The following is a 24,422-nucleotide window of genomic DNA, read 5'->3' on the forward strand; positions in this document are numbered from 1 at the left end:
CAGGGTTTCCACCATGTTGGCCAGGCTTGTCTCGAACTCCTGACCTCAAGTGATCCGCCTGCCTGGGCCTCCCAAGGTGGTGGGATTACACGCGTGAGCCATTGCACCCAGCCCTGATATTTAAATTAAATTCATTGATATTTAAACTGAAAAGGCAATTTTTTTTAATGGCATAAAAAATTTCCGGCCAGTTGCAGTGGCTAACGTCTGTAATCCAGCACTTTGGGAGGCTGAGGCGGGCAGATCACCTGAGGTCAGGAGTTTGAGACCAGCCTGCTCAACATGTTGAAACCTTGTCTCTACTAAAAATACGAAACAATTAGCTGGACATAGTGGCACATGCCTGTAGTCCCAGCTACTCAGATGGCTGAGGCATGAGAATTGCTTGAGCCTGGAAGGCGAGGCGGAGGTTGCAGTGAGCCAAGATTGTGCCACTATACTTCAGTCTGGGCGACAGAGCAGGGGACTCTATTAAAAAAAAAAAAAAAATTCCAAGTCTTACTTTTTACCTAGTTTAGGCACATGAAAAAAATAAGTTAATTTTTCTGTTTTCTTTTTTTTTTTTTTTTTGAGACAGTCTCTTCCTCTGTTGCCCAGGTTGGAGTACAGCGGCACAACCATGGTTCACCTCTGCCTTTTGGGCTAAAGTGATCCTTTTACCCCAGCCTCCCAAGTAATTGGGACTACAGGCATGCACCACCATGCCCAGCTAACTTTAGTATATATTGTAGAGATAGGGTCTCATTGTGTTGCCCAGGATGGTCTTCAACTCCTGGGCTCTAGCTATTCATCCGCCTTGGCCTCCCAAAGTGCTCGGATTATAGGCATGAGAAACCATGCCTGGCCAGTTTTTCCATTTTCAATTACTGTAAAGTGAAAGAATACCTTTCCTTTTATTTTATTTCATTTCCATAGGTTATTGGGTAACAGGTGGTGTTTGGTTACATGAGTAAGTTCTTTTGAGGTGATTTGGGAGATTTTGGTGCACCCATCACCCAGGCAGTATACACTACACCCTATTTGTGGTCTTTTATCCTTTACCCCCTTCCCATCCTTTCCCCTGAGTCCCCAAAGTCCATTGCGTTGTTCTTATGCCTTTGCATTCTCATAGCTTTAGCTCCCACTTACTAACGAGAACATACGTTGTTTGGTTTTCCATTTCTGAGTACTTCACTTAGACTAGTAGTCTCCAGTCTTATCCAGGTCACTGCAGATGCCATTAATTCATTCTTTTTTATGGCTGAGTAGTTCTTTCACAGTTTCTTTATCCATTCGTTGATCGATGGGCCTTTGGGTTGGTTCCATGTTATTGCAGATGCAAATTGTGCTGCTGTAAATGTGTGTGCAAGTATCTTTTTTGTATAATGACTTCTTTTCCTCTGTAGTTACCTAGTAGTGGGATTGCTGGATCAAATGGTAGTTCTACTTTTAGTTCTTTAAGGAATCTCCACGCTATTTTCCATAGTGGTTGTACTAGTTTACATTCCCACCAGCAGTGTAGAAGTGTTCCCTGTTCACCGCAACCATGCCACATCTATTTTTTGATTTTTTTGATTATGGCCATTCTTGTAGGAGTAAGGTGGTATCACATTTTGGTTTTGATTTGCATTTCCCTGATCATTAGTGATGTTGAGCATCTTTTCATATGTTTGTTGGTCATTTGTGTATCTTTTGAGAATTATCAGATGTATAGATTGTGAAGATTTTTTTCACTCTGTGGATTGTCTGTTTACTCTGCTGACTGTTCCTTTTACTGTGTACCAGTTTAATTAAGTCCCAGCAATTTATCTTTGTTTTTATTGCATTTGCTTTTGGGTTCTTGTTCGTAAAATCGTTGCTTAAGTCAGAGTCTAGCAATCATCTATAATTTTTATAGTTTTGGGTCTTAGTTTAAGTCCTTAATCCACCTTGAGTTGATTTTTGTATAAGGTGAAAGATGAGGATCCAGTTTTATTCTCCTACATGTGGCTGGCCGGTTATCCCAGTACGATTTGTTGAAAAGGGTGTCATTTTCCCACTTGTTTTTGTCTGCTTTGTCAAAGATCAGTTGTCGGTATTTGGGTTTATTTTTGGGTTCTCTATTTTCTTCCATTGGTCTGTGTGCTTGTTTTTATATCAGTACCATGCTTTTTTGGTGACTATGGCCTTATAGTACAGTTTGAAACTAGGTAATGTGATGCCTCCAGATTTGTTCTTTTTGTTTAGTCTTGCTTTGGCTGTACAGGGTATTTTTTGGTTCCATATGAATTTTAGAATTTTTTTTTTCTAATTCTGTGAAGAATGATGGTGGCATTTTGCTGGGAATTGTGTTGAATTTGTAGATTGCTTTTGGCATTATGGTCATTTTTACAATGTTGATGCTACCCATCCATGAGCATGGGATGTGCTTCCATTTGTTTGTGTTGTCTATGAGTTCTTTCAGCAGTGTTTTGTAGTTTTCCTTGTATAGGTCTTTTGCCTCCTTGGTTAGGTATATTCCTAAGTATTTTATTTTTTTGCAGCTATTGTAAAAGCGGTTGAGTTCTTGTTTTGATTTTCTGCTTGGTCACTGTTGGTGTATAGAAGAGCCGCTGATTCGTGTACATTAATTTTTTATCTGGAAACTTTGCTGAATTCTTTTATTGGTTCTAGGAATTTTCTGGAGGAATCTTTGGGTTTTCTAGGGAAACGATCATATCATCGTCAAACAGCGACAGTGTGACTTCCTCTTTACTGATTTGGATGCCTTTTATTTCTTTCTCTTGTCTGTTTGGTCTGGCTAGGACTTCCAGTACTATGTTGAAAAGGAGTGGTGAGAGTGGACGTCCTTGTCTTGTTCCAGTTCTCAGAGGGAATGCTTTCAACTTTTCCCCATTCGGTATTATGTTGGCTGTGGGTTTGTCATTGATAGCTGTTGTTATGTTGAGGTATGTCTCTTGTATGCTGATTTTGCTGAGAGTTTTAATTATAAAGCGATGCTGGATTTAGTCCACTGCTTTTTCTCCATCTATTGAGATGATCATGTGATTTTTGTTTTTAATTCTGTTTATGTGGTGTATCACATTTATTAACTTGCATATATTAAACCATCCCTGCATCCCTGGTATGAAACCCACTTGATCATGGTAGATTATCTTTTTGATATGTTGTTGGATTTGGTTAGCTAGTATTTTGTTAAGAATACCTTTCCTTTTAAGACTTCATAGTGGCTGGACATGGTGGCTCATACCTGTAATCCTAGTACTTTGTGAGGCCGAGACAGGTGGATCACTGGAGTCTGGGAATTCTAGACCAACCTGGGTAACATGGCAAAACCCTGTCTCAACCAAAAATATATACAAAAATTAGCCAGGCATGCCTGTAGTTCCAGCTACTCAGGAGGCTGGGGTAGGAGGATCACTTGAGCCTCAGGAGGCAGAGGTTGCAGTGAGCTGATAACATGCTACTGCACTCCAGCCTAGGTGACAAAAAGCCAAAAACTTCAGACTATTTGAAGACATTTGAATAGTCAATTGAAAGTAACAGTTTTTCTTAATTCAGATAGAATTCACATACTGTAAAATTTGCCCTTTAAAGTATATGACCTAGTGATTTTTAGTACTTCACAAAGTTTTGCTGTCATAATCACTGTCTAATTCTGGAGTATTTTCATCACTCCAGAAAATCCATATCTATTAGCAGTCACTCCCTATTCTTTATTCTTCCAGTCCTTGGTAACCACTAATCTGCCTTCTGTTTCTATGGATTTGCATAGTCTAGACATTTCATATAAATGGAATCATGTGGATTTTTGTGCCTGCTATCTTTAACTTAGCATGATGTTTACAAGGCACATCTACATCATAACGTGTATTTCATTCCTTTTTATGCTGAATAATCTTTCTCTGTATATATGTTTATATACATCATATTTTGTTTATCCATTTGTCAGCTTATAGACATTTTGGGTTGTTTCTCCTTTTTTTTTTTTGACTATTATGAATCATGTTGCTGTGAACATGCTTGTACAGGTTTTTATGTGCACATATATTTTTCATCCTTTTTGGTACATACCTAGCAATGGAACTGGGCATATACTGTGTCATGGGATAACTGTATGTTTAACTTTCTGAGACACTCCAAATTGTTTTCCACAGTGGCTGCACCCTTTCACATTCCTACCAACAATGTATGAAGGATCTAGTTTCTCTACATCCTTGCCAATACTTGGTTTTGCTTTATGTATTTTGGGGGGTACTATATAATTTTATTATATTTTTATGTTTTATATTTCTGAAAATCGATGTTCCCTTGCTGTGGAAAGATAAAACCATTTGTTCAAAGTTGACTAGTAATTTAAAGAAAACATACTACAGTGCTAATATATGATTGCTTCTTTATCATAATTTGCTAGTATCAGTATCATTTGTAGAAATGAATCAGATGAATTTAGCACCAGCAAGTGTTTTAAATTAGTGTTGTGATTCATAGACTGAATATTTCATTTCTGTTTTAAGTGATTACATGTAAAATAACTAACAAATTAGGTGGTTTCTCCAAGTCGGTATAAAACAGTTTTGGACTCATAACACCTCAATTAGCAAATCTGCATTTAGCATATAATCTGTGAGGCACAGTAATGGGCTATGGGAACACAGTGATGAGCAAGATGGCTATGGACCCTTTGTTCTTGGCACTTTTATTTAAGGAAAAAAACACATGTTGACATAATTACAGGTTGTGGTTTGTGTTATGACGGAGATAAACAGGGTGTGTGAGAGGGCATACTCTACTGTAGATTTGTAAGTCGAGGAAGACCTCGCTGAGGAGGTGATTTTAAAACTGAGATCTAAAAGGTGATTAAAAGTCAGGTATACAAGAGCTGGGAGAGAATACTGCAGGCAGGGAGTCTGAATTGGGAAAGAACTTGGGATCTAAGTGAATACCAGCTTGGCTAGTGAGAAAGGAGGAAAGAATGCTATCAGGGGAATTTGGAGAGAGACAGAAGCCAGATCTGGCCGTGGAAAGGAATCAGAATTAAATCCATTGTAGTGGGAATCCATCAGAGAGTCACAGGATTGATCTAAGTTTTTTTGTTTGTTTATTTTGTTGTTTTTGTTTTTTGTTTCTTTGAGATAGGGTCTTTCTCTGTAACCCAGACTGGAGTGCAGTGGAACTGATCATAGCTCACTGCAGCCTCGAACTCCTGAGCTCAAGTGATCCTCTTACCTCAGCCTACCAAGTAGTTGGAGCTACAAGCATGCCCTGTTACACCTGGCTGTATTAAAAATTTTTTTTGAGGAGATGGGGTCTTGCTATGTTGCCCAGGCTGATCTTGAACTCCTGGGATCAAGCAGTACTTCTGCCTCGGCCTCCCAAAGTTCTGGATTGCAGGTGTGAGCCACCATGCCTGGCTGATTTAAGTTTTTCTTTTTTTTTTTTTTTTTTCTTGAGATGGAGTCTTGCTCTGTTGTTCAGGCTGGTGTGCAGTGGCCTGATCTCGGCTCACTGCAATCTCTGCCTCCCGGCTTCCAGCGATTCTCTTGCGTAGCTGGGACTACAGGTATGCGCCACCACGCCCAGCTAATTTTTATATTTTTGAGTAGAGATGGGTTTTCACCATATTGGCCATGCTGGTCTTGAACTCCTGACTTTGGCCTGCCTTGGCCTCTCAAAGTGCTGTGATTACAGGCATGAGCCACTGTGCCCGGCCCAGTTTTTTCCTTTCTGTTGAATTACTCTTACTGGCATACAAACACATTATTTCTCTCTTGAAGAAACAAAAGCACACAATAATACACACCAAAAGCCAGACCCTGTCTTGATCCCATTTCCCTTCTAGCTATTGTCCTATTTCTTCCTTTAAGTGTAGCACTTTTATCAGTTATATATATTTGCTATCTCTATGTGTCTCTCCTTTTCTTTTGAATCAGTTCCAATTAGGTTTTTATCCTGCTACACCACTAAGATTACTTTTATCAATGTCATTAATGGTCTTCTTGTTGCAGGATACTGTGGGGAAATATAGAGATAAATAGAATAATATGAAGGGAGGACACTATGCATAGTAACAAAAGCCTAGAAACGCTCAAATATTCATTAACAAACTATAGTACTTTCCTATAATGGAGCATTATGCATTTGTTAAAAAGTATGAAGAAGATATTTTTATGCTGCTAAGCAGTGGTATCTCTGATTTATTAAGTGAGAAAACAAGATGCAATAGAAAGTGTATTGTACTACTTTTTATGTAAGAAAAGGAGGAAAATAGGAATATGTGTGTATTCAGCTTTGTTATATTGTAAAGCATTGTAAGGCTAATCCAAAATCATAGAGGGGATAAGGACAGAACTAAAACCTCTTTGAATGTACCTTATTTATAGTTTTTACCTTATCATCATTTTTTGTTATATATAATTATAAAAAATCCCTAAATGGAAACACAAGAATTAAAAAATGTCAGGATGGTGACACAGTTCCAAGAATTATTATTTCAAGTAACTTTGAAACACTGTATTTTGACTGTGTATCCCTAGTGGCTTATATCCTAAGGACAGAGAAGATCAATAAGAAATCTTAAACTTAGTTCATTATTGTTAATAGCAATCTTGTTATTGTTATTTTGAGATTACATGTAGTAGGCTAAAACAAATAGGTACATTTCCTAATGGCATGTATTTATTAGTGTCATTAGCAAGAAAGATTTTCAGGGTGAGAGAAGATACAAATAAAATGAGTGAATACTGTTTAATTTAATGGGAAATGTCAAAATGAACTCAGGATTTAAATTTCTGTTTATAAAAATGTATATTTTCTGGCTCTGCTTACTGAAGAAGTAACGACAAATAAAAGTCAGTATTCCTAGCTCCCAGATTTTGGTCTTCAGATACCATTTCCCATTAAAATGAGTCATGGATCCTGGAGCAGTGGCTGAAGACAGGTCTGGGGCCTGAAATGTGTAAGATGAACTTCTGGGGCATTTTGTCCCTGAGAGCAGGGAAGCTACTATTAGAGATGACAGAGATCATGTTAAAATGATGCAGGAGCCACCTAGCAGGAACTCCTACTGGTCAAAAATGGTGCAATTTGAGGTCTCCCTTATTAAAAGCCCTCTTGTCAAAGAAAAAGGAATTGGAATCTGATCAGCCCTCTAGAGCTAACTACATTGTACAGGAACTATAGGAACATGCTGTACAGTACCAGGAGGATACAGTTTGTGTAATCAGACTGGAAAGTTCTATGAGACAAATAATTTCTTCAACAAATAAATAGCATCGGAAAAATTTTTAAAAACTAGAAATTGTTAAAAGATTAAAAGAGGCATAACAGCCAAAATCTCTGTGTGAACCTTGTTTGGATTCTGATTCAAACTGTATTTAAAAGACATTTTTGGGCAAGTGGGCAGAGTTGGGCTGTACTGGATATTACATATTAAGGAATTATTATTTGTTGAATGTGGTAACATGGTTATCATATAACTTACTAAATCTGTACAGGTTAAAAGAAGTGATGTGTAATATTGCTTTAAAATACAGTACTCAGCTGGGTGGAGTGGCATATATCTGAGTCCCAGCTACTCCAGAGGCTGAGGCAGGAGGATTATTTGAGCCCAGGAGATTGGGACTGCAGTATGTACCATGATCGCACCTGTGAATAGCCACTGCACTTCAGTCTAGAAAACAGAGTGAGATCCTGTCTATATATATATTTTTAAAGATTAAAGTACAGTATTCTCTTTAAAGAAAAAATTGAGGGATGGGTGAGAACACAATAGCAGAATATTGGTAGTTGTTGAAGCTGGGTACTTGGGAGTTCTTGAAGATGGTGCCCGGGGGTTCATTTTTTTTCCCTCCACTGTATGTATGTTTGATAATTTTTATAAAGGAAAAAAATTCATAAGAAGAGACTGATGTCCTTTATATAGAGTGATGATATGACATAAAAGTATTAATTAAATGTTTGGTCTGGTAAAAAAGCGACAGTTTATGATGACTGTAATACTTATTGAAAAAACTTCTTTAGGTTCCAATTGTAATCAGTACATTATAGAGATTTATAAAGCATTATTAGATAATTCATTTTGGCTAGAAATTAAATAATTGATTATATACTTAGCATTCAACTTTACGGTCATAAAGTTTGCCATTCAGTGCCTATAAGGATATAGGAAAAAAACAAACTTAGTTTCTCCTATAATGCTCTCACAACGCTCAATACAGAATACTTCTGTAATGTCTAGTCACCAAAATGCGTGGGGATTTCTCTCCAACAACAAGCAGTTCTGCAGATAATTCTCCAGTGGACACCAGCTGAATGTCCTTTTAATTCAGTTCTGACACTATCTACCTGGACATAGATTCTACAGGTTGAGGGCTCAATCCCAAAAGACTGCCCCCCTTCATATGTGGTCCCAAGCACAGGTTGTGGGCTGTGTTTTTGACCAACTGATTATAAATTGAGGTTCCTGTGACCCCCCTTCTGGGATTCAATTAATTTGCTAGTGCAGCTCACAGAACTCAAGGAAACATGTTGCTTATATTTGCGCCCTTATAAAGGATATTATTACAAAGGATACAAATGGAAGAGAGATGCAGAGGACAAGGTCTGGGAGAAAGGACTTAGAGTTTCTGTGTCCTTTCTGGGCCCATCCACTCTGGAGGAACTTCAACTTACTCCACTATTCTGGAGCCCTCAGAACTCAGTCCTTTTGGGTTTTCGTTAGGTAGGCATGATTGATTAAATAATTAGCCATTGGTTTATCAACTCAACCTTAAGCAACTCTCCCTCTCTGGAGATTGGAGGTGGGCGTGGGACTGAAAATTCCAACCTTCTAATCTTTGGTTGGTTCTCCTGGCAGCCAGCCACCGTCCTGAGGCAACGTAGGGGACCCCAGCAACATTTATCTTATTAGCACGCAAAAGATACTCATCTTTCTGAAGATTCCAAGGATTTTAGGAGCTATTCAGCAGGAAGCAGCGTGAAAACCAAATATATTTTATAGTACCACAGTGCTCCACTCTCTCTCTATATATATGTTGTAAGACTTATATATTTTTAAAAACCTTCTGTGCATTGTATTTGATTATTCATATATAGGAGTTTGTACATGTGAATTTGAGGAATGGCACACTCCAAAATGCTTCCAGGAGAAACTGGAGTATGTGTAATGTTAAGTATCTTGGAAGGATAGCTATGCCTTTTGTGTGTAAGGATGCCTGAACCACAGATCTTAGTATGATAGTTTCTGTTATGGCTACTTTTAATATAAGAAGACCCTTTTGTAGTAGCCATGGTGAGTCTTAAAAATTGTTGTAGTTGTGGCTTGGATTTGGCATATTTAACAGTTGTTGATATAGCTAGTATTTGCTTTGATAAAATTCAAAGAACATTGACTTGTTTTGCAGTTATGAAATAGGCCTTATGTGGAATATGTGCAAATGCTTTAATTTTAAATAATTTTATATTCTGGATGCACATAGAGATGGTGTCTGACTCTCCATGCACTTGTGTTGATTTTTCTTTAGTCTTGTGTTTTTGAAAACCATACAAAGGTATTTGGGAGAGTGGCAGGAATAATAACTAGAATAGTAAGTAAATTTATAACTAAATCTAAATGGCTCTTGAATTAAAACCAATAAATGGTTCTGCATATTAGTAAAGAACAAGATGAGTCTTATGTATCATTTAGATGAAAAATTGACAAAATAAGGCAAAATGATTCTGATGACCTCGAAATTGTATGTTACTATTGACGATTAATATAAGGCCAACCATTTTCTCATTTATATAGTCTTGAAGATTTTTTAATGATAGTCATATATGCATTGCATTATGCTTGAAAAGACAGACTTCCAATTTACCTACATTTCCCCCTACTTAGGTTTTTTTAAATGTATTAATTAATCTGTATTTTATTGTAGCGACAATAGATATGCTACCATTTGCTGAACTCCTCAGTGTTTTTTCTTAAGTAGAATTTGGAAAATGAAAAATTCTTAAATTGTGTCAATTTTCTGCTTACATGTGCCTAAAGGGAGTTTTATTTTACCCATAATTAGGCATGTTATTCCCAACCTTCAATTTGTATAATTAGAAAAGTTGAATTCTTGTCTTTGTCCCATTTCTTAGTTGACGAAGGATCAAAGATTGGTGTATTCGGGCAGACTGCTTCCCGATCATCTGCAGCTGAAAGACATTCTCAGAAAAGTAAGCTTTTCTACCACTATTTGATACCAGATACATTCAGAATGTGAGAGGAGATATGTTCTGAAGTTTTATTCAACCAGTTCAGGTTTTAGATACTTAAAATCGATCCCTTTGGGTAACATAAGTGAAGATAAATTAGAAAGTAACATGATAGTTTCTTATTAGTTTACGTAACAGTTCTGTATATCCATCTGATAGCTAAGTCTGAAGTAGGATTATGTATTTGTGTTGAGGTATTTGTCATTTTTTTTGTAAGAAAATGCTGTTGACATCGTTAGTGCAAGAGGAGAATGTTAGTAGTGGTGATGGATTTTCATTGATAACAATCTTTCGTCTAAATTTCCTTTTAGCCAGTTGCATAATATTTTTATACAAATTGCTTGAGTTGAGAGTTTAATTTCAGGAGGAAATTAACTGGTCCATCAGTTAGCAAACTTTGTGGGTGCTCAGAGCTAAAATATATTTCAATACAGTTTTTTCAATAAAATCAGCCTGAAGGCTAGTTATTTTAGTGGTAGCTTTTAGCTCATGTTCATTTGTGGAATTTATACTTATAGAGCTTTTCAGCATTTGAAATATTGCTTTTTGTTGGTGAGTATAGCAGAATTGAATAGCTTCTATGTTTTGCCTTAGATCTTTGACTTAACTATTGTTGTGGATATTCCTTATCTAATTTAGAAGATCTGTATCTTCTCCTGTATGTTTTATGATCACCTGTGGAAAACTTTAAAAAATATTAGTATTTTCCTTCTGCTTAGACAGTTGACATTTTAGCTTTGCCAATGTAACTTCTTGCTGTTATTTTAATTACATAGTTTCAAATTACTAACATAGTGTAATACCCATTCCCCCAAAAATAGTGGAATTAATGCAGCAGATTATTATTTTTTCTTTCTTTCCTCTCTTTTTTAAACAAGTTTTTAGAGCTATTTTAGGTTCATAGCAAAATTGAACAGAAGGTACAGCAATTTCTCATACATTCCCTGACCCCACATAATCACAGCCTGCCCCACTGTCAGCATCCCACACCAAAGTGGTACATTTGTTACAATCAGTGAGCCTACGATGACATACATTATCACCCAAAGTCTGTAGTTTATATTAGGGTTCACTGTTGGTGTACATTCTATGGGTTTTGGCAAATATGTAATGACATGTCTCCACCAGCCTAGTGTCATTCAGAATAGCCCTAAAAACCTCTGTGTTCTGGCTATCTTTTTTTTCTTGTTTTTATGCTGGTGCTCAGAACTAAAATATATTTCAATATAGTCCTTTCTGCTATGTGTTCTTTGAAATACAGATATATTAGATATTTTGCCCCAAAGATAGCTTAAATTTGCACATGAAGACTTTTGAAAGATTTTTGCTGTCAGAAATGGTTTCAGGCCAGACAACTTAAAATAAAAAACTGCTTCAGTCAAAGAACTATTGTGCGCCTATATAAAACATTTTGAGTAGTAAGTTTATATTTTGAATAGTTCTTTCAATTGTTTTTGTTAAAGTTAGTGTACCCTTTTTTCAGTTTAAATGCTGCCATTAGCTTTACCTATTTAGTATAAAATGTTTTATAGAAACATTCCCAAGATAAATTCTGTGAATTAATTGTGATTAATAATGACCTTTTGAAGCTAGGTTTCTAAGGATCAACGTCTTATACTTGTATGCTTTTTAATATTCTGTATTCAGAAGCTAAGGGGGACATTGTAAATTAGGAGTGTCTTCAGCCTGCTTTGCTAGGTTTACCTTCTGTTGTGCTGTCTTTGAAACCTTTCTTTAGCATTCTATCCCTTAGTAACTTCTTCCTCCAAACTTCTAAAGCAGTTAAGGTTGGGCTTCTCAGTTTCATGCAAAAGACTGTTCTCTATGTTTCTGTAATTGTGCTGTAGTGTACTAGTCTAATGTCTTAACAATATCATGAGCCTCTTTAAGGAAGGGCCTTGTACCCTTACTTGAATTTGCCTTCAAATTAAGTACAATTATAGGTTCATGGTAGGCAAGTGATACATTCATAGTTTCTAGTAGCTTTGTTTCCCTTTCTCATCATTTGGGTATCTTTCTTCCTACTCCTTTTCCTTTGTTATTTGGTTCTTTTTTTTTTTTTTTTTTTAATTGCTAACTCACCCTTCATTGTTCTCTGTCCTCCTTCATTCCTTCTTTACTTTTCCCATCTTACTAGCTTTATGTCTAAGTATATGCTCATGATCTCACTGAGCTAAAATGCCAACCCTAATCGTTATTTAGAATATTTTTCTTCAGTCCTATCTGTAGGTTTATAGAAAAACATGAGATATTTACAGAATATAGTTTAAATGTATGCTTTATATCTGCATATAGGTGTTATAGATAAAAATAGTTTTTGACTCAAAAAAGAGTAAAAAAACATCAACTTTGCTAAAATTAAGGCAAATGAGATTATGATGAAGTTGAGTTTCTTTTATAGTTGCCAAGTCTCAAGTGATGGAAATATGTAAACTGTACAAAGTTTAAGGTGCTAGATGTTTTTGTGCTGAAATGATAGATTGTGCTGATACAACTTTAACAACATTGTTTGCTTTAAGACTGCTTCGTATGCAAAATAATTTTTTAATACAGCAATTGCAGAATATTTAGATCATTTTCCAAGCATGGAGAAAATACTGAATTCAGAAGGGTCCCAAATAAAATGACAAACTTACCTTCAAATCACTAATAGAATGGGTAGGCTAGAAAGGGACCTACGTTTTAAGTATTTCACTTTACTGACTTTTTGAACTGTACAGCTTCTAGTACTACCCTTTAAATGTAATCTTCTTTAATTTTAGCAAGATGAGTATCATATGGTTCATCTAGTATGTACTTCTCGGACTCCTCCCAGTTCTCCAAAATCCAGCACCAATAGAGAAAGTCGTGAAGCATTGGCATCCAGCAGCAATTCTGTGAGTTGTTTTGGGAGGAGTAAACGCTGAAGTTTTCTGACTATTATTATTATTATTATTATTATTATTATTATTATCTACCTCTAAAAAATGAAAAACAACGATTGGAGCTTGTGGATTTTGAGATTGTGTTTTGAATTAAAGTTAGGCATTTTGTAAAATTTACCATTTTGAAAGGTCTAATATCCCTTGAAGTCTATTCAACATGAGTTATAATTTGCTGTATGGCAGGTCAGTAATAGATTTAATTTTCAAATATTTAATTACTGGAGTACTCAGAAAACAGAATTATGTTTATGGTTATATAATATAAACTCTTAGGCCAATGATGTTTCAGAAATATGTGAGGTATTTAAAGTAGTATATTTGATTCAAGGTGGATTAGATTGTTTAAAATTTAAGTACCCTAAATCTTCTTGAAGTAGATGGGTTGGTCAAGGATTTTGTTTTTAGAATGACTGGATTTGCGCATACATTCCACCTGCTGGGGGAGGAAATACTTAATGTACTAATGTCTTTCCAACTTGGGTATTCATTCCTCCATCCTTATTTTTCCATCTGCCTAAAATTGTTTTGGAAATGTTTTGTAGTAGTCAATCTTCTCAATTTAGACATTTTCAACACATTTCAAAGACATTGTTCCCAATCCAAAAATTGTGTTATTTTTGATTTCCCTTAAGAGCTTTCTGTGACACCTTTGCAGGTGTGAGGATTGGATGAGTGGAAGCTTGCTTTCAACTTCTTGAGCAGGCAGGGAACTTTTATACTGCTAAGTATGCTTTCCTTTTTAAAAATCCAGCCAAAGCTTGAAAGAGGGCACGAGTGACAGGGTTGGGAACTAGTTGATTGCTCTCTCCATAGATACCAGTTAACTGCTGCTTCAAGAAACTAGCTCCCACAATTGCTGTATTTCATTAGTATTCCCTTAATGGTAAGTATTTTCTAGTACCAGTCATGGGAAATTAGCTTATATTAAACTAAATCAAATATGCTTTATCAAAACACCCAAGGGTCTTTATATGTTTTCTGCCTCGGCATGGAAAGCCACAGACATTGGCATTGGCACAGAGTATTTTTTTGTAGTCGATGGACACAGTTGCATTGCTCCAATTTTTGTTGGGAAAGAACCCTCTGACTTTGGCTTGTCCAGTGGGTTCCTCAGCCATGATTTTGTGTCATTAGCGTGTGTATTTGTTTTTTTCAGTGTTACGAAAGTCTGAAAAGTATCAAAGGAATGTTAAGTTGAATTCACCTTAATTTTTCATGGCTCAGAAATTTCAAGGGATTTAAATGTTTTAAAGATCTAATCATAAAATAATTACCTAATAAGGTCAGAAATCATTAGTTCTAGAGAAATTAGGTTGTGCTGCCAAATGACTAGGCTTTTCTTCTAATAGTTATATTAATGAACACCATATTATGATGGCCCATTTAATGAGAAATCTTGCTGAAAAAGAAGCCTTTCCCAGTTTCTATTCCTAAGAATCAGACTCCTTAGTAAGATATTTGTTGTCTATTGTGTGTGAAGTAACATTTTAAAGAAAGTTTTTGTTAGTTTTGCAAAAGACTGCTATGCTTTGGACCTTTCACATGGCAGGACTTAGTGGAAGACTTGCAAAAAGACATCCTGTTAATAAGAAGGCAGTACAGGTCAAATACAATTTAACAAATAAAATAATACTATATCCAGCTTTTCAAAGTGGAAGAACCGTCATTTATGTAAAATGTAATTATGTTTTAAATGTACATGAAACACTTGACAAACTGTTTTCAAACAAACTGGGATGGTCTTCAGGGAGTTATATTGTTTAAAGGTTACTGAATCCATGAGTTACTGACATCATTTGAGAATGAGAATAAAAAAATCCTGATTAACACCTTGATTCTAGTAGTTCATTTTCTAGAAAAGCAGTATTTGTTGGTGATTTCTATAAATTAATAGAATTTTAGAACTGAAAGGAATCTTGAAAATTTAGTCCAATCTCATTTTCTGTAGGAAAGTGGAGACTCTGAGAGGTTAAGTGAACCTTTAAGCTTATACTTGTCAATGTCAGAGGTAACACTAGGTTTTAGATCTTTTGATTTTTAGCCTGTTTCTCATTATTTTAAACCAATGTGCTACCAATAGCATGTTATAAAGTACTTGGAACATAGTAACTGTTTAAATGACTCAGTAATTAGTACCATTTATTGAGCGCTTTCTATGTGTTAGGCATCATGAAAGGCGTTTTGCATGCATTAATTTAATCATGTGAAAAGAGCTTTTTATGCATTAGTTTAATCCTCAGAATTTAATATGCTGTTTATATATATATATTGTTATTCTCCTCAGCCATTTCTAGTTGAAAAAATGAAATACTGTAATTTAATTAAGTAGTTTTGATAAGCTTTGACTTATCAAAATTAAAATATCTATTATGCTGGACACAAGATTTAAAACAGTAAATTTCTGAAATTTAGTTATTTTACAGAGGGATTTCATGAATACATTTTTAGTAATGTGCCTGTAATTTTGTAAAGAACTAAATCTCCTTTTAAAAATTACATTTTGTTTGTAGAGTTCAGATCATTCAGGATCAACAACTCCATCATCCAGTCAAGAAACCTCGTCCTTAGCTGCGAGTTCTTCCTCGGAAGGATTGAGGCAGCGTACCCTTCCACAAGTACAAACTGACCCAGCACAGAGTCACCAGTTTCCATACGTAATGCAAGGGTAAGTAAAATTATGGTAGCTACGGAACATGATTGGGACCCCCTAAAAATGAATTGCTTTTGATTTTCACCTTAGCCTCTTTGCAATAATTAAAGGACATTTTACCTGTATTCATATACTTGATTTTATATTTTGAGAACTAGAGGGTTAAGAAGAGCACTGCTTTTGAAACTTGGCTACACATTAGAATCATGTAGGGCAGTTCTTTCAAATCTTGAATGTTTGTATTAATCACTTGGAGACCTTGTTGAGCTGCAGGTTTGTATTCAGTAGGTATGATGGGACCTGAGAATCTGCGTTTCTAATAAGCTCCCAATTAATGCTGATGCTTCTGATACTTGGACCACATTTTGAATAGCAAGGATCTAGGTAATTTTTTTTTTTTTTTTTTTTTACTCAGCCTCACTATAGACCTACTCAGTTAGTCTTCAGGGGAGTGTGGCTGAGTGAAGGTATACTTGGAAGAGCACAGAGCCCAGCAAACTCTTTTTAAAAGTTCCACCAGTGTTTCTAATCAACTTGGTAACAACTGTGCTAGAGTAAAACCATGATATATTATAGGGATATGCTAACCCCTGCATGTTATCTAGAATCTTTGCTGTTTTGAGAGTCCTATAAAGCAGTTTTCTCAAGAAGCTTGCTGTAGCCACCCTGTATTTAGCAATTATAGCAGGCCGCTTGGGTTAGGCAATTCCAGAGGAAATACAGCCACAGGTAAAGCAGCTCAGAGAGTAGGATCTTGGAGAACATGGTTTGGACTACGGTTGTGTCTGAAAACAGAAATGTTTTACTGGAGTACTATTATTTTTTATTTTGAAGTAAAGGAAACTTGAGTAGCAGGTAGTGATAATCTTTCTGTGTTGCATATCAGGTCATGGGGCTGCAGTGTGTGGCACTGCTCTAGCTATTTTGAAATTTACAACATTGTTGCTAACTATAGTCAGCCTACTCTGCTATATTTATAACCCATTCACCAACCTCTCTTCCCCTCACCACCTCACCCCCACCACTCCCAGCACCCTTCCTAGACACTTGTATCTATCAATCTACCCTACCTCCATGAGATGAACTTATTTAGCTTCCATATATGAATGAGTAGTGTAAATTGGAAAAAAAAACCTTAGATTTTAACTTAGCAATTATGTTACCTGCCCAGTGTAATACTATATTGCAAAGATTATGTTACAGAAGTATATATATTGATATTTAAGGTTGTTTAAATTGCATTGTTAGGGACAAATGCAGATTTTGTACGTGTATATATGTATGCCTGTATATATAATCCTATGTTTTAAAACACTTATTTCTGGCCGAGTGTGCTGGCTCACGCCTGTAATCCCAGCACTTTGGGAGCCCGAGGTGGGTGGATCACCTGAGGTCAGGAGTTTGAGACCGGCCTGGCCAACATGGTGAAATCCTATCTCTGCCAAAAATACAAAAATTAGCTGGGCGTCATGGTGCATGCCTATAATCCCAGCAACTTGGGAGGCTGAGGCAGGAGAATCAGTTGAACCCGGGAGGTGGAGATTACAGTGAACTAAGATTGCACCACTGCACTTCAGCGTGGGCAACAGAGTGAGATTCCATCTCAAAACAAACAACAACAACAACAACAACAACAACAAAACCCACACAAAACCCACAAAAATTAGCTGGGCATGGTAGTATATGCCTGTAATACCAGCTGTTCGGTTAGTTGAAGCATGAGAATCACTTGGACCCAGGAGGTAGAGGATGCAGTCAGGCAAGATCGTGCCACTGCACTGCAGCCTGGGCAACAGAGCATGACTCTGTCTTTAAAAACAAAACAAAAAAAAGTTTGGTCAAATTTGACAATGAAGCCATCCAATCCTGAACTTTTCTTTGTTGGGAGATTTCTTTTTTAAATTACTGATTCAATCTTATTACTCATTATTGGTCTGTTCAGGTTTTCTGTTTCTTCTTGATTCAGTCATGGCAGGCTGTGTATGTCTAATAATTTATCCATTTTCTCTAGGTTTTCTAGTGTATTAGTGTATAGTTGTTCATAATAACTTGATGGGTTTTTTTTTGTATTTTTGTGGCATTAGTTGTAATGTTTCCTTTTTCATTTCTGACTTCATTTATTTGGGTCTTCTTTTTTTCATTGGTTACCTTAACCACTACCTTGGTTAACCAAGGTAGTGGTTTATTGATTTGTTCTTTTCAAAAATCCAAGTTTTAATTTTGTTGATCCTTTGTATTGTTTTTCTTTTTCAGTCTAGCCTGATCTTTATTATTTCTTTCCCTCTACTAATTTTGGGTTAGGTTATTCTTGGTTTTCTAGTTTGTTGAGCTGTATTGTTAGATTGTTTATTTGAAATCTTTCTATTTTTTTGATGTGGGCATTTATTAGTATAAACTTCTCAGCACTGCTTTTGTCATATTCCATAGGTTTTGGTATATTGCTTTTTGACTTTCATTTGTTTCAAGAACTTTTCATTGTTGTTTTAGAGACAGTTTCACTCTGTTAACCAGGCTGGAGTGTGGTGGTGTGATCCTAGCTCACTGCAGAACTCCTGGGCTGAAACGATTGTCCTGCCTCAGCCTCCTGAGTAGCTGGGATTATAGGCACATGTCCCCACACCTGGCTTCAAGAACATTTTTGATTTCCTCCTTAATTTTTTCCTTGACCCATTTAATTTCCATGTATTTTGTACGGTTTCCAAAGTTTTTTTTGTTACTGATTTTTTTTTTTCTTTTTTTGAGACAGAATCTTGTTCTGTCACCCAGGTTGGAGTGCAGTAGCTCAGTTTCGGCTCACTGTAACTAACCTCTGCTTCCTGGGTTCAAGCAGTTACTCTGCCTCAGCCTCCCGAGCAGCTGGGATTATATGCGTGTGCCACCCCGCCTGGCTAATTTTTGTATTTTTAGTAGAGACTTACTAATTTCTAGTGTCATTCCATTGTGGTCAGAAAAGATACTTGATAGATTTTGAATTTAAAAAATTTGTTGATTTTTAAAAGTTTTTAAAATTTATAATGAGAAGAGTGTGTATTCTTACCTGTTTCATCCCAACAGGTTATGCCCATTTGGTCTAAAGTGCAGTTTGAATCCAGTGTTTCTTTTTTCTTTTTTTTTTTTTCTGAGACAAAGTTTCGCTCTTGTTACCCAGGCTGGAGTGCAATGGCGCGATCTCGGCTCACTGCAACCTCCGCCTCCTGGTTCAGGCAATTCTCCTGCCTCAGCCTCCTGAGTAGCTGGGATTACAGGCATGTGCCACCATGCCCTGCTAATTTTTTGTATTTTTAGTAGAGACGGGGTTTCACCCTGTTGACCAGGATGGTCTCGATCTCTTGACCTCGTGATCCACACGCCTCGGCCTCCCATGAATCCAGTGTTTCTATGTTAATTTTCTGTCTAGATGATCTGTGTAATACTGAGAATTGGGTGTTGATGTCCCTAGCGCTTTCTGTATTGGATTCTGTCCCTCCCTTTAGGTCTGATTATGTTTGCTTGATAGAACTGAGTGGTCTGGTGTTGGGATCATATATGTTTAGAAAAAGATATGTTATATCTTTTTGTTGAGTTGATCTTTTTATCAGTTTATAATGACCTTGTTGTTATTATTTTTAAATTAAAGTCTGTTTAATCTGTTATAAGGATAGATGTTCTTGTTTGCTTTTGATTTTTGTTCACTTGGAATATCTTTTTCTATCACTTACTTTCAGTCTGTCTTTACAAATGAGATGAATTTCTTGTAGGCAGCATATAGTTGGATCATTTAAAAAAATTTATTCAGCCCTTCTGTATCTTTTAAGTGGAAAGTTTAATTCATTTATATTCAGGGTTATTATTGATATGACAGGCTTATTCCTGTCATTTTAGTAATTGATTTCTAGTTTTTGAGTAGCGTTTCTTCCTTTGTTTCTCTCATATTATTTTTCATTGTGGTTGGTTTTTTTCTGTAGTGGTAACATTTAAATCTTTTCTCTTTTTTATTTGTGTATTTGCTCTACCAGTGGGTTTATACTTTGATGTGTTTTCATGGTGGTAGATATTTATCTTTTGCTACTAGGTATAGGGCTCTCTTAGTTATTTCTTGAAGGGTCAGCCTGGTGGTGATAGATTCCTTCAGCTTTTGCTTGTTTGAGAAAGACTTTATTTCTCCTTCATTTATGAAGAATAACTTTGCTGGGTATAGTATCATCCTATTCTCTCCTGGCCTGTAAGGTTTCTTTGAGAAATCTGCTTGTAGTCTGCTGGGGATTCTAAGCATCTAAGTGACTAGATGCTTTTCTCTTGTTTTTAGAATTCTGTCTTTGCCTTTGATGTTTGATTGTAATGTGCTGTGGAGAATACCTTTTTCAAGTGTGTCTATTTGGGGATTGCTGGGCAAGGTGTCAGAGCCCTGGCACCAGGAAGTGGTCAACTCATGGGTTGGTAAAAAGAATTTACTGACAACAGTTAAGTTTGAAAAAGGAAAGTTTATTAGAAAGGAAGAACTCTGCAAAAGGGTACAGCAGGGTGCCTCAGTGAGAGAGCAGTGCACTGTGGTGGATTTTCCTTAGGAGCATTTATAGGCCTTAGGATGGTAGCTTAGGGTTATAACACTATTTTCAGCATGGGATATATAGAAATTTTAGTTACAAAAATTGAAAGAGGACTGGAATCAGATGCCAACTTCAGATACTACGGAGGTTTGATTACCTCTAAATTCCCCAGATAAGGGGTTTTGCCTCTGGATGGCCTATTTGGTGGTTGCCAGGTAGTCTTTGCTCCATTCTAAATTGCTCAGATAAGAAGTTTTTGTCTCCGGGTCTGTTGAGTGGTCACCAGGTGACTTTCACTCTCCTTAGGTACTTTTTAATGATATCTATGTCTTTGGTACAAATTTCTTATTTATATCCTGAATTGTTTTTCAAATTTTTAAATATTGTTTATCTGAAACCTCTTATATTGAGCTTCTTTAATGTCAGTATTTTGAATTCATTTTCTGGATTTCACAAATTTGTTTTTCACTGGAATCCATTGCTGGAGAATTACATTCTTTTGGAAGTGTCATATCTACCTGCTTTTTCATGTTTTTTTTTCTTTCCTTATGTTGATATCTGTGCATGTGGTGTAACAGTCCCTTCTTTAGTTTTTTTAATTTGCTCCTGTAGAATGGCACTTCTTCCTAAAGATGTGTCTGTGGTGTTGTTTGGGTAGGCCACTTTGGCTTTGATTCTGTATGTATACCATAGTGTGGTCTCTGTATGAATTTTGTCAGGAACAGTGTCAGTAGTGTCTGATTTCCTCAGTGTCTTCGTGTGCAGTTTTTAGTGGAGGCTGTGGTGAAGTTTTGCTGGGGACGGGGTGTCAGGTGGGTCAATCTTTAGGCCCCAGTGATGGCAATGGGAGGCTGAGCATGCCTGTCCTTAGGCTCTGGTGTGGCATATGCTGGCACCAGTGTTGGCTCGTCCAGGTGGGTCAATTCTTATGGGGGGTGTCTCCAGCCAGCATGTTTGGATGCCATCAGTGACAGTGATGGGCTGGGCAGTTTGGCATGTCATCAGGCCCCTAAGCAGTGGATATGCTATGGATTATGGCAGTAGTAGTGGTGGGACAAACTTTTAGCTCCCAAGTGGTCTGTGGTGGTGTTGATTATGACTGCAGTGGGTTGGGTGGGCCAGTTCCCAAGCCCACACGTGGTGCATGCACATGGGTATCTGCTGTGGTAGTAGTGGCAGATTGGGTCCTCAGGCCTCTGGGAGGAGTACTCAGGTGCTAACAGTTGTGGATGGTGCAGTCCACAGCCCCTGGATGGCATGCTCAGCCACTGGAGGCGGGTGGAACTGGGCTAGGCTGGCCTGACCTCAGGCCCCCTGGTGGTTGTGCAGCTGCTGGTTCTGGTAGGCGAGAATGGAATGATCCCCAGACTCCCAGCACAGTGGTCAGGAGATGCACTGCAGCCTGTTACTGGGAGGGCTGGGTTGCTTTCAGTAACAACAAACATAAACTGGGAGGGGGAGCGGTACATATTGGCTCCAGATGGTGGCTGCAAGCTGGTAGCCTGTCCTCAGGGTGCTCATAAATGCACTGTAGTGCCATTTACAGGAGTGGGGTTGCTGACAACGTCTTGCTCTTTGGCCCAAGATACATTAGCTAGCAGCACCACCTGGGAATGTCCAGGGGATGTCAGTGAAGCTTCAGAGATGTGAGATGCAGGGCTTCTTGGGCCCCAGGGCAGGATGCAGCCTGCTGGGCATTAGACTCTGAAAATGGTACCTTACTGTAGCTACTTAGGAGGTGTGCGGGACCCATTGTGAACTCCCCTTGAGCAGTGCGTTTGCATGGTCTCCAGGCAGCTCGCTGTTAGTCTTGGGGCCCATGTGCGTTAAAGGTCTCTCTTGTGGCTAGGATTACAGAGTGTGCAGTGGGAATGTAGACTGCTGGGGGTCCCCACTTAACCTTTCCCTGTGCTGGGGAGGCTCTGTAGGCTCCCAGCCCATCTAATGCAACAGGTTGTCTTGCTTCCCTCTCTTAACTTGCCTTAGGTGTGTCCTGTCATTTCTCTATTGAATTCCAGTTGTCTTCTTTAGGAGATCTACTGGAAGTGTGATTATCTACTCAATATTTTTGTTCTCTTTTTTGGAAGAGGTGAGTTGCCTCTAGTCAGCCTTCTTGAAGCCCCTCTTAGAACCTCTATTGTCTGACTTTTTTTTTTCCTGCCTCAGGTTTGTTTGTACAAATAGCACAGGAGGACCCCATGCAGATGGCAGCCCTGGTGGGGGGGTGGCACCAGTCCTTCTGTCCTCACGTTGGCAGACAGAGATACCTACTCTGAAGCCTTTATAGGGACCTGGGCACCTTTGGGAGCCTGAGCTGGAACTGAAGCTGGAGCTGCAGCCTGGGCCTTGGTTTGATCCTTCGCCTTGGCCTTGACCTTTGGCCGGAAGAGCCTGAGCCCCTTGGCAATGCGTGCACGAGCACGCTTCCCAAGCTTGGGGTGAGCAACGTAGGCAAGTTGATTGAGCTTGTGGCTGACACCCTTTGGGATCTTGGGCTTAACCTCTTTGGGCTTTACGAGGGCCTTGATGGCATCGGCATGTGCACTCATGGCCTTGGCATTGTTGGCCTGCATCTTCTTTAGGTCCTTCTTGTTGTGCTTATTGGCAAAGCTCATGTTCCTCAGGAACTGGGGGTCCACCCCCTTAAGAGATTCGTATCTTTGTGATTGGGGTTTCTTGGTACCCTTTCTGTGCCATTTTCGGGACTGGTTGTGTGTGGTGTGGTTATTGGGAGTTGGCCATGTCTGCACCTAAGCCACAGTTCCCCTGACTTTTTTTAAACATAAAAATTTCTTGCAGCCTGCCACTCAGAAATAATGATATAAACCAAAAATAAAATTCTCAAGTCCCTCAACCATCTGAGTGGACCTCTCCTTTTAGCTGGGCACTCCAAAGTTAACCTGAAAAACTGGTTCAGGCTATGATAGTAAGGGAGGGTCAGACATCCCTTTTTATACCCTCCTCCCTTTTGGAATTCAGGAAAAGCTGACCAACATTTAACATCAACACAGACCTTAAGTCTGGTAAGAAACATTTACAGTCTATTCTCTCTGAAGGCTGCCACCTGGAGCTTCATCTGTGTGGTAAAACTGTGGTCTCTACAACTCCTTATAGAAAATCAGACTTCCCTTTCTAGTGATAATAATTCTTTCATCCAATTGCCAATAACGTAAAAAAAACCATCTACCTATAACCTGGGAGCCCCCGCTTTGAGTTATCCTGCCTTTCTGGACCAAACCAGTATATATCTTACATGTATTTGATGTTTCATGTCTCCCTAAAATGTATAAAACTAGGGTATGCCCTGACCACCTTGGGCACATGTTCTCAGGATCTGCTGAGGGCTGTGTCACAGGCCATTGGTCACTCATATTTGGCTCAGAATAAATCTCTTCAAGTATTTTACACAGTTTGGCATTTTTTGTTGACAACAACCATTACTAACATTTTAACAACTATCCTTCTAAACACTTTTCTATGTATACTTTTAAAATAGAAACATACTGTTTATTTTGTAAACTTAAAAAAAATGTGATATAACTTGGACATATTTCCAGATCAAATATAAATCCACAACATTTAAAGTCTGTATGATTATTTATGTAGATTTACAAATTTGTTCACACATCTGTTGATGGAGAACGTATGAGTTGGTTTTGCTGCATAACCTCAAAATCTCAGTGGCTTACAATATATTTTATTTTTCTTGCTCACAGGTCTTTTAGTCATTGGTAAAGCTCTGCCTTGGGTTGTAGATTGAGTTCAGATCTGTTTGGAGTTTCTCATTCTCTGCAGATCAGTAATGCCCCAGCACACGTTCTTCTCATGACAAATGACAGGAAAACAAGAGGGCAAGCTAACGATTGAGCACATTTGAAGCCTTCTATCTGTCACATTTACTAATACTATGCTGACCAAAGCAAATCACATGGCCATTCTCAACAGCTCAGCAGTATTGAAGGGGGGAGGTATTGCAAAGTTACATCCAGTGCTGTGTTGGTAAATGTTTAACAGCTGCTTTTGTGGGGTGAGGAAAATAAAGCCCTAGATTTGTCATATTTGTTGATTTCTGTGTTGTAAATACTCCCATCATGGCTCAGCAGTCTGCTTTTGTGAGCC

At 37.8% G+C, this 24,422-nt stretch overlaps 1 protein-coding gene across 3 annotated transcripts in view; it reads left to right on the forward strand.

Moving 5' to 3' along the window:
* HERPUD2 (HERPUD family member 2) overlaps positions 1 to 24,422 on the forward strand; it is a 54,201-nt gene that overhangs the window by 9,122 nt on the left and 20,657 nt on the right. The window contains exons 2-4 of one of the 3 annotated variants that reach the window (XM_017502218.2): positions 10,087 to 10,164; positions 12,966 to 13,079; positions 15,638 to 15,792. In XM_017502218.2, the coding sequence (XP_017357707.1) occupies positions 10,087 to 10,164; positions 12,966 to 13,079; positions 15,638 to 15,792 (347 nt within the window). The remainder of the gene's footprint in view (positions 1 to 10,086; positions 10,165 to 12,965; positions 13,080 to 15,637; positions 15,793 to 24,422) is intronic. The other 2 variants (XM_017502219.2, XM_017502220.2) reach the window with 2 other exon arrangements.

Source organism: Cebus imitator, unplaced genomic scaffold (assembly GCF_001604975.1).
Source record: "Cebus imitator isolate Cc_AM_T3 unplaced genomic scaffold, Cebus_imitator-1.0 Scaffold294, whole genome shotgun sequence".
Classification (NCBI taxonomy): domain Eukaryota; kingdom Metazoa; phylum Chordata; class Mammalia; order Primates; family Cebidae; genus Cebus; species Cebus imitator.